Source organism: Prunus mume, linkage group LG5, assembly GCF_029339155.1.
Source record: "Prunus mume cultivar Tortuosa linkage group LG5, ASM2933915v1, whole genome shotgun sequence".
Taxonomy (NCBI): Eukaryota; Viridiplantae; Streptophyta; class Magnoliopsida; order Rosales; family Rosaceae; genus Prunus; species Prunus mume.
The window spans coordinates 12,885,503-12,896,764 of NC_142702.1; the positions used below are offsets into that span (position 1 = coordinate 12,885,503).

Here is an 11,262-nt window from a genome sequence, read left to right on the forward strand (position 1 = left end):
ACCAACCAAGAGTATCAACAATATCCCTTATGGAGTTTGGAATAAGAGAAAACCAAGCTTGAAACATTTGAAAATATGGGGATGCAAGGCAGACATCGGAGGTCAACGCTCTTTTGGCACATGTTAACAACTTAAGCATCGGCGATTATGTAAATAGCTAAGTCGTAAATAATCTTTAGCAACGGATAATATCCGAAGCGTATGACTATATCATATGCATCGGTTCCCAATACTTCAATTCTTAGGTACCTTTTGCAACATATATTATCTGAAGCTAAAAGTCAATTTTCGCAAACAAACAACAACGCTACTCTTCACAAAGGATGTCTTATTATTTACAAGCTCAACACAAGATGTTTATCCTTCAATCCAAGAGAAAGTTATTCCTCCAATTAATTTTGGAAACTAGGAGTATATTGCCGAATACTGCAACGCACATTCAGCTAATCCAAAAAGCAACACGAGCTTGAGAATGCCAGTTTATAAGAAGTGGCCTAAAACAACACCAAAAAAAAAAAAAAAAAAACTAAAATGAAAACTTGTGTTGAGAAAGACAAGTACTTAATTTGGCTGAAAGTAAATTACGTACCCATGTAAATAAATCATAGGTTGGGGTGTGAAGTGGATGCAATATCAAAATCAATATGCCTCCGCTTCCGAAGATTATTCCCGGGTTGATCCAAAGGCAAAGAATGCCATTGCTCTTGATCATCAACGTTGTCGTTAGTAGTAGACACTGCTCCATGAGGCCTCTTTCGAGGACTTGTTCGTCCAAAAGACAAGGAAAGCTCAGTATTGACGTTGGTATTATCATTGTCCTCACCACAATCATCATCAACCGTCATGACAGCTGAGGGTTCATGATCATCCACTTGAGTATCATCACCATTACCATCACCATCCTGAGGGTATAGTAGGTGGACCCCACAACTCAGGAATTTGACGCATTTGGACCTCCCAACCCAATCAAATGTGAATGTTACTTCACAGCAGCTCCCTCCATCCGGCTGTCCCCAGGATATATTCCACGGAGTGTAAGTGAACCACACATGAGTGGACTCCGTCATTGTCAAATAATGACCATGGGGAAATGATTCCACAAGTCTTCCATTGATCCTAACGTGCACATCGCACATCAAACGATATTCCCCACTCTCCGTAAATCTGTCATCCCTTTTGGTATACTCGAAAACAACACACACGACCAATCCTGCCTTCTCCCACACCAAGTTCCGAGGAATTTTAATAAACCGGGAAGAGGGGAACTCTAAAACAGGTTCATGCACTACACAACAACTGAACCAATTGGGGACTTCATTGCCAGGAAGTACAATTTCGAAACGAGAGCGCTTGAGATTCCTGCTGCATTTTTTGTAGTTAAGAATCTTGATTTGATAAGAATATAGGCATTAAACTTAACAATATTAATATATATATATATATATATATATAGAGAGAGAGAGAGAGAGAGAGAGAGAGAGAGAGCAACCTGATTTTGTAAAAAATTTCCAGCTTTGCCAGGTAATAATCACCCTTGTCCGCGCATAGTCTTTGGCAATTAGTCAAGTCTAGACCCTGAAGCTCCGGTAACTCATTATGTTCGAATATACTTGGCAGCTTTGAAAATTTTTCCAATGATTTGCAATCGGCAAGGTTGAGGTCGTTCAGTTTTTCTGGAAGCGCTTCTGGAATTTCTCGAAGCAGCTTGCAACCAAACAAGTAAATTCTATCCAAATTGACCAATTTGCTTATGCACACAGGAAGGGCAACAAAATTGTTTCCCGAAAGATTAAGACTCAGGAAGGGACCACTTTTGGAGAGATTACACTTGTCTTGTGAAATATTTGAGTTAGCTGAAAGTGGCATTGATCCAGATGAGGACGAAATTTCCGAGTTTATCATGTTTTGAAATGTGCCGAGTTTTGGGCACTCTCTGAGATCAATATCACTCAGATTTTGAAGATCATAAACACTAGATGATATATTTGTAAGGGATTCACAACCATATGCCCATAAACTTTCGAGTCCACTGAGATATGCAATTGATGAAGGTAATTCTCTTATGCCACTTTCTTGGATTTCCAATTCCCTAAGGGAATCCATCTTGTCTACAATTTCTGGGAAATTCTCAAGCCTTTTGCAACCGCTAAGAATCAACATCTCTAGAGATTTCAACCTAATCATTGGTGGAAAATTGACAAGGTTGGAGCATCTTGAGAGGTCCAATGTAGCAAGTTTATCAAGAAATCCTATAGAAGAATCGACCTCAATTAAACTCTTACATCCACTAAGGGTCAAGTATTTTAAGTTTTCCATTCCAGACAAGTCAGGGATTCTTGCTAGGAATTTACAGTCCGTTAAATTTAGGGACATCAGCTTGGCCAGATTCTGTGAGACCAAAAAACAAAAAGGAAATAATCAAATGATAAGGTTCCAAAATAAATAAATAATAAAAACTCTTTGAAATGATAATGGATGAAAAAAAAAAACTTCAAAGTACCTTACACCCGTCTCCAAGTTGTTTGATACGACTGCAAGGCATACTGAATAGGACAAGATCCTTTGGTCGGAAACTGGATGGCAAATATTGCAACTGACAGTTGCCCCAATGAATCACTCTCAACTTGTTGGAGAAATAATCAACGGTATCTCCAGAAAGGCTTGCATTATGGTTTATAAAAAATTCAAGGTTCTTCATGGCTGAGAAGCATTTTGCATTCAAAGGTATCTCATCGGGTTTGGGCAAATTTACTATGATGCCTTTAAGTGTATTTGTCCCCTGTACGTAGTATTGAAAAGCAATATTATTAACCAACCAAGCCCTTTTATCAAATAAAAATATGAGTACTGTTTCGAATTTTACTTTCTAGGAGATTTGATAAGAAAAATATAAGTTACTTGAAGCCTTTTCTCAACTGAATATAAGAATATGTGTGGATACATATGTATATTCTACTTACAGAATTGTCAGCTAGAACCTCGCGCACATCCTCATGAAACCACAATCTACTACGTTTTCCTGGCTCATTGGGAGATTCTTCATGAACAATATTCTTACCCATTTGTTCAAGTAAGTCGTGCATCAAAATCATATTGCATTCAAGAGTTATGATGGCATTCTCTACGAGCACCCGAATACAATTCTCAGGAAAGTTAAGCTTAGGGCCTTTAAGTACTTGTATCACATAGTCCACATCTTCACCCTTGAAGAAACATGCAATGTCCAGAAAAACTTGTTGCACATGATAATTCAATCCATCATAACTCGTTCGAAGTATTTTCTGAATATCTAAGTAAGGATCAGCTTCATAACTTCCTAATGTAGCATGCCAATACTCTAATTTTTGATTACGTAGATGTGAACCTAAAATTGTCAGAGCTAATGGAAGGTGTTGAGCATAGGCTATTGCACGCCTTGCAAGTGCCAAATAATCACCTTGAGGCTCCTTTCTTTTGAAGCAAATCATACTGAAAAGCTCAAGTGCATCTCGATGAGCTAATTTTTTGACCTCATATATTAACTCAATTCCATGACGAGCTAGCAATCCCCTATCTCTTGTTGTTACAATAACTCTACTTCCCTCACCAAACCAACCAGTTCCAGCTAACTTTTCTAACTGATCCAACTGATTCACATCGTCAAGAATTAAGAGAATCCTCTTACGGCTCAGCCGGTTCTTGATAACATTGATTCCTTTATCAAGACTGAACAATTGGAAGTTTATGCTTCCTAGGACTTGACAAAGAAGAGCCTCTTGTAATTTGATTAGTCCTCCATACATTGATTTATCTCTAACATCGGCCAGGAAACAGCTACCTTCAAACTTGTTTGCAATTGAATTATAAACAGCTTTCGCAATTGTTGTCTTGCCTATTCCAGGACTTCCCCATATACCAACCATGCAATGACCGTTTCCATCAACACTTAAAAGCTTATTGACATCTGTTACACAAGGCATTATTCCAACTGGGTATGCTGGCCCATCCAAATATGTGTTGTTGAGTACTTGAACTGAAATCTCCTCAACGACTTTATTGATAAATTTAGCTTCATACCTACCATTTTAAAAGCACATGATAGATTCAATGTGTATTCATATATTTATATTTTTATATTTATTATAAAGAAAACCGTATGAAAAGAATAGATATAAGTTGCTGGAATATATATATATACAGTCCCCTTCTATTAAGGGATCCCTCAAATAATTTTATTTGAGGGACGCCCTTTAGGGCACCCTACAATTTTTTTTCCAATAATCCAAACCATCTATTTTTTAGGTTTTCATTCATAGATCATCCTTACAAAAAATTAGACAAATCGGAAACCGTTTCAACATCCAATTGTGTCCTACAAAATCAATGAACACGGTGCTTCAAGAAATTACTAAAATTTCAATAACTCAATTGAATGGTCAAATGATATCGGATTCAAGTTATTTTTTGTAGAGATGATCTTTGAATGTGTATCTACAAAATAGACGGTTTGGATTAGTGAAATACAATCCGGAGTGGGCCCTACAAGGGGTATCCCTCAAATAAGCTTATTTGAGGGATCCCTCAATAGAAGCTCTCTGTATATATATATATATATATATTTATATATATATTAAAAGGCCAACGGAGCCAGGAATGTTAGATATATGCCTTAGAAGCCAATTTAAAATGGAATATTCTAAGAATATAATATAATGAATAATCAAAGGATATTACATTAATATACATAACATACACAAAGTAACATTTTCATGGATAAAGTCTAAAGAAGTTAGATTCAAGAGACCTTTCCATCATAGTAATATTGAATCGTAAACTGTTCTTGGTCATATGATCACCAATTGGACAATGGTAATCCGCAAGGACTAGTACTTACTATGTCTGCTCAATTGAAAGGATGACTAGTCTCAAGTCATTCGTCTAGAAGCACTGAGATAGGTGTGTAGGTGCTCTATAGAGATGGAGTTCATTGAACCTGATTAAATCAATAATTCTTGTATGGAAGACCTACTCAGAAGTATCAAACAAAGAATTCTAAGTTATGATAATGCAAATTAGTCCTTAGACCTGAGACATCACGGTTGTCTTATGGGTGAGTTGTTTGTTTTTTGAGAGCACAATACAGTCGTATCAAAAGGACGTGTGTAACACCCCGACTCCGTTTATTTTCCTATTTAATTTAATTAGGGGAAAATATTAAATTACTCCTGGGTTAAGGGTGATTTTGGTCACTTTCTTATCCGGGAAGATTTTGGGACCGTGAGTGGTGTGGTTGCGTAGGTGGTACTGAGACGAAACCGTAGACAAAGTGTAGGCCTGAATCGAGATTTAACGGCTTTGGCGATCAAAACTTGTTCGGTGGCGTAACTGTAATTATTTCAAGTCGCTTTGGGGTAAAATCAGATTTTCACATTTACCCTCACTTTCTCTCTCTCCTCCCGCGCTTCTTCTTCTCCTTGCGATTTTTCCTTCCCACATCAAGCACCGATCGGAAACCACCACACACCGCCACCTCCGACCACCCCGTCCGACGAGACCGTCCTGCTCGAACCGCAGCCTCTCCTCTCTCTTCCCGCCAAGATAGCCTCGAAACCCTGACTCGCTGAAAATGCATAATCGTGGCCGGAATCGACCGGAACTTCCAGCCGCTCGATCTCTCTCCTCCAGCCACCATTTCCGACGGGTAAGGTGAGGTTTCTCATCCATTTTGTGTGTTCTAGCTGGCTGTGGGATAGGTTTTGATAGATTTGCAGGCTAAATTCTCGAATTGGAAACCTAGGTTTTGGCCGGATTTCAATTTGAAATTCCGGCCACTTGCCGTCCGAATTGGACGTTGCCGTAGCTGAAAAAGTCGCTCCATTCTTCGAGTAGTATCTAGGATTGGAAGGGTGAACGTTGGTTTGAGATTTTCCGCCGCCGAAATCTTCTACACACCGCGCTGCCGCGCGTGGCGGCGCGTGGGCAAGGTGGGTGAAGTTGTTTTCCGTCCTGTTGAGATCCTTAGGTTGTCACGAGCGCGTAGGATTTCGCGGATCTCAATTTGGATATCGCTTGACTATCGAACGGATTTCGCATATTGTGCGCTATCCGGTTCGATAAGCTCGACCGCTGGATCGCTTCCAAATTGAAGTATGTTGATCTAGGTACTCTTAGAAACCTGTAGGAATTCGCGGATCGTGAATTGGAGCCCGGATGTTCCGATTCAATAATGTGAAGTTTAGGAAATCGCGCGTGCGATTGAAGCGAATCCCAATCAGAATCGACCTTAGGACGCCTTTGGACGGAGCGCACCGAACTTGGGGATTTAAGTATTTCCTTTCGTGAATTTCCGTTTTGGAAGTACGTGATGTTAATCAAGGATTTGTATCTTGGAATAGGTACTTCGTTGATCACTGCAGCAGAAAGCGGACTCACGGGGCCGGGCAGCTTGGGATTACTTGTGAGTGGACTTTGTTTTAAGCATATGCATGGTTTTTAATTATGAAAGTTTTGTGCATATACTTTAAATGATGGTGACTTTGATTTAATAAGCCTTTGGTTGATGATTTGAATATGTTTATATATCTTGGCTATATATTTGAGTATAGACATATATATTTGAGTACGATGATTATGTTGATATGGATTTTGGGATGGCTATCTATATTGTCTATGTATAGAGTATGAGAGGTTGTTGTGGTGAGATTGTGGAAAGATAGAAGTTGAGGGATGGTTGTGAGATGTATGAGTATGGTAGGTGAGTACCATTCCCTAGTTACTAGGCTTCCCACACACGTCGTTGGCAGTGCCGGTGGGGTGGGAAGGCCATGAGATTACGGGTCTCACACATGGCGCTGGCAGTGCGGTGTGTGAGACACTTTCCATACGTGCTGGCGGCCGGCGATGGGGAGAGTATGTATATTGCTTGAGTATCATCACACACATCGCTGGCAGGCCGGTGGGGTGATGATACCGTCTGCGCGCGTAGGACTTGTTATGAGATTTGTGAGCTACACGTGTCGCTGGCGTGCCGGCGTGTGAGCTATGGAGTTCCGTCCCCCGGTTGCTGACTACTCATCCCGGACGCCGGTTAGTGTTCGAAATCCTGCGCATCACCTAACAATCCCTGGTGGATTGTCTCCCCGGTACATTAGTTTGGAGAGGAGTATATTTTATATTAGAATCCTAGCTATATATATATATATTTATATATGGGTATTTACGGGTTGTTGAGAGTTGCATATATTTTGGGAAATGAGTTGTGGGCTTGAGATGTGGAGATGTTTTGGACTTGGGATTTTTGTGTTTGAGTTTTGGTTTCTGAATTGTGAAACTGCATGCTAGAGCATTATTTTTACATGGTGGGGTTACTATGTTGATTTAAAGTGAAACTTTATTTCTGTCCACTCACATCTTTCTGCTTTTGCGCCCCCCATGAGTTGCTCCTGAAGGCATTCGAGCAAGTCACGAGCCCGAACTTGTCGTCTGTTGATAGGGTCTGTATAAATTCTTTCTACTCCCCTATTTGTTGTAAACAAATTCTGTAGACGCTCTGTTATTGCCCATGTTAGGCTACTACTTGAGGCCGGAGGCCATTTTGTGTTAGATTGTAGTATGTAAAAGCATGCTGGCAGTTGGGTTGTGTTTTGATGTAAATTTTGCAGGTTGTTTATTGTTGGTTTGGGCATTTTACAGGGGAGACTCTGCCAAAATTTTGGTAGGATGTCTTGGGTTTTAGTAAGTGGGCCCGGCATCAGTATGATGTCGGCACTAAGACGGATCCGCCTGGTTGGGAAATTCGGCGGGTCCTCAACGTGACTTAAAGGTCTTCCTCAAGATACTCAGCATATGCACAGAGGCATGTAAATGTACAACAAGGAATCTATACTCTTAGTAAAAAGAGAGTATACTCTGAAGATATGATTCTTGAATCTTTGGCCAAAGTACAGGAAGAGAATTGAAACAAAAATGTTTGCAATTGCATCCAACTGAATTATATAACCTTGAGATGTCATGTTAGGGATTTGACACAAGTTAACTATATCCCAACAATAGGACATAGAGTATTGTAATAGAGAATGACCAAATTGCATTGTAATCACAAACGTACTAGGTTCCCTAAATGAATTTTATTTAGCTTGGGTAGCCATGGAAGCCTTGTATGTAACATCCCACATCGACCAACGGAGAGGGGGTGATGTGCCTTATATGTACATACTCGCCTCAATCTAACATGAGGCCTTTTAGGAGTTCACTGGCTTCGAGTCATGGGAACTCCGGTTAAGCGAGTTAGGGCTAGAGCAATCTCAAGATGGGTGACCCACCGGGAAGTTGCTTGTGAGTTCCCAGAAACAAAACCGTGAGGGCAGAGAGGGGGCCCAAAGCGAACAATATCGTGCTGCGGCTTGGTCAAAGTCAAAAGTCAAAGGTCAAATTGTTGACCTGAGACTTGATGTGGTCAACAAAAGGTTGACTAAGACTAATGTTTGTTAGACGAGTTAGTGATTTAATTAGTTAAGTAATTAAATCAATTAAACTAATTGGATTAGTTCAATGAATTAAATAAAGTTATGGAACTTTAGTTTTGGTCCTACATGACTTAAGCATTTATGGGAAAACAGACTTTATAGACTCAGGCAAAGTGGGACACATTGTAAGATTAATGTGGTAGACCAAAATAGCCCAAAAAAGCCAAGGAAGAGGAGGGTGCAGCAAATGGGTCTTTAGTGGCACATGTGTGACAATATGTCTGTATATAATCATACCCATTGCACAACACCTCGTTAAGGTTTCAAGTTAGACATTTAGGAAGAGAGGAAAACATCAAGCCTCCTCCCTAGTGTCCCTTGGCCGGCCACTATAGAAAAGAAAAGGCTAGCACCCATTTCTGCTCTTGGTTCCTCATTCTTCTATTCTTATTCTACCTTGGTGAAGATACTTTGGGGAAACATAACTTCATTGTGCCTATTTGGAGAACAAAGTGGAGAGTCAACAACTAAGGGACCATTCACTCTACTTGAACACCATCCTTGGTTTCAGGATTTGCTCAAAGGGTATATGTTCTTAACCTTCATACAATATTTGTATTAGAGAGTCATTGGTCATACTTTCATAAACTTATAAAGATTAGGACCTAAGATGAGACTTGTCTGAACCTCTAGTTATTTCCTTACTTTCGTTTTATTTGATTTCATATTAGATATGCATATGGTAGATGGTTTATTCTCTCATAGCTTCTTAGGATTTTAGAAATCCCTACAATAGAAATTCCCTTCAAGGAACCTGCCGGTCATACATTTGTGTAAAACACGTTCACTCAGCATAGCAAAGAATATGTTGGTCATACACTTGTGTGAAATAGGTCATCAACTTGTGTGAAAAAACATTCACACAAGCAGAGCGAAGATCTGATGGTCATACGCTTGTTTGAAATACATTCACAAAAGTAGGGCGAGAAATGTTTTAGCCATACACTTGTGTGAAATACATTCACAAAAGCAGAGGGAGGGATCTGCTTATCACACACTTGTATGAAACACATTCCCGCAAACTTTGAACTTACTAGAATTGCTGAATCGGGGAAGTATACTTAGTTCACTTCATAATTCCCCTCTTTAACATTTCAAAGCCTTTTCATAAATCCTCAGTGACCACTAAACACGCCAATAACCTTAAGAAAAGTACGTAACTAAACTCACTACATCCATATGGATCATCATTTGGCCTGCAGCCCACGTACCAAATTGCGGTAGCCCAAGGACCGATGGGCCAAAGCCTGGCCCAACCAGCTCTAACGTTAGGTTGAAATTGATTGAGTTTGAGGGTTGCTGCCAGTTTGGGTGTGGTCGGGTAATGGGAGAAGGAAGGATGGGGTTGGTTGGGTGGGGCGATGGGAAGATCGCCGACATGGTGATCATGGGAGAGATTTTATTGTTTTTCTTTTAATTTTTAATTATTTTCATTCTAAGTTCTGTCTTCTTTGGGGCTCACAGTCATAGTCGGAGAAAATGTGCCTCCATTTGGACTCAAACTAGTAGATGGATCAAATAACTCTCCATCTGAGATCATAGTAATTCAAGGAACAAAATTACAAGGTTTTAAATCAGTTGATGGAAGTGAAAACAAAGTAAACAAAGATACCCATCAGATTTTATGGAGAGAATTAAGAGGGTAGGGTGGGTCGGACATTTACACTAATTGAGGTTGAATGCGCCCCACATCATGACACCTTCGAAAACTGACTCGGGTTCTTAACGTCATATTTCCGATCCAAAAGTTGCACCAGGCCAAAATGAATCACAAAAGTGCATCCTATCAATTTGGCCATAATCCAACAGTCGAATCTTTATAGATCGCACGATCGGAACACGACAACGAGAATCGGACTCTGATTCTTGACTTGAAAGTTCATACACAATCCTAGAAAACACCCACAAGGGGATACTAAAAGTAGAAGACGGTCTAACGGTCCGATTTTTATTGATCACCAAATATAATGACCATCTGATCACATCACTGAGAATCATTGATTTGGGACCTACAAACGTCTGATTCTCGATCCATCAGTTTCTACACCCTCCTAGTACCACCAGCAACAAGATATCAATATTTAAAGTGGATCTAACTGTCCAATCATTGTTAATCAAACAGTCCATATTAGAAATTATGTCCTATATGTATATATATAACGGAATTATGTCATGCAATAATTATTATAACGGAATTATGTCATGCAATAATTATTAGAAATTATGTACCCGCCCTCCTTGAAATGCAACCCAGACAAATTTGCTGCTTCCGTAAGAGCTCTTCTCCATTCAAGTACTTTCTCCATGTCATCTTTGAATTTGCGTTCATGGTCAGCAAGTGCATCACCAAAACTACTTCTTTGATTTCGTACATCTGAGGGATCCACCTTGTAGAAAATTGGCATAACAAGTTGTTGCTTTGATTTTTTATATTCAAGGATCTTAACAAGTTCATCCAAGCACCAACTTGAAGATGCATAGTTTTCTGAAAATACAATGACAGAAATCTTTGACTCTTCGATTGCGTTCAGAAGTGCAGGTGATATTTCTTCTCCTCTTGGAAGCTCATCGTCAATGAAAGTGTGTATTCCTTGACGGTCCAAAGCAGTGTATAAGTGGTCGATAAAAGTTTTATGCGTGTATCTTCACCTCTATAACTCAAAAACACATCGTATGTCCATGATTGAGTGAAAGGAGAAGAAGAAGAAGAAGAAGAGGGAAAAGAAGGAGATGGAGGAGAAGAATGCTTTCTCATCAT

General features: G+C 39.7%; 1 protein-coding gene across 1 annotated transcript; it reads right to left on the bottom strand.

The window, feature by feature from the left end:
- Positions 1–602: 602 nt before the first annotated feature.
- On the bottom strand, positions 603–10,922 carry LOC148916969 (disease resistance protein RPV1-like). The gene is made up of 5 exons (XM_089052340.1): positions 10,734–10,922; positions 2,961–4,056; positions 2,501–2,779; positions 1,490–2,388; positions 603–1,362 (listed from the first exon to the last, which is right to left on the bottom strand). The coding sequence occupies exons 1-5, from the start codon at positions 10,907–10,909 to the stop codon at positions 603–605; spliced, it is 3,210 nt and encodes a 1,069-aa protein (XP_088908466.1). The 5' UTR covers positions 10,910–10,922.
- Between the last annotated feature and the right edge of the window lie 340 nt (positions 10,923–11,262).

Excerpts from the sequence above, each read along its gene's own strand:
- LOC148916969 (XM_089052340.1), bottom strand. The coding sequence starts at position 10,909 with ATGCCAATTTTCTACAAGGTGGATCCCTCAGATGTACGAAATCAAAGA. Across the intron at positions 2,780-2,960 it reads AGGTTCTAGCTGACAATTCT|GGGACAAATACACTTAAAGG; the intron begins GTAAGTAGAATA and ends TACTACGTACAG. Across the intron at positions 1,363-1,489 it reads GAAATTTTTTACAAAATCAG|CAGGAATCTCAAGCGCTCTC; the intron begins GTTGCTCTCTCT and ends CAAAAAATGCAG.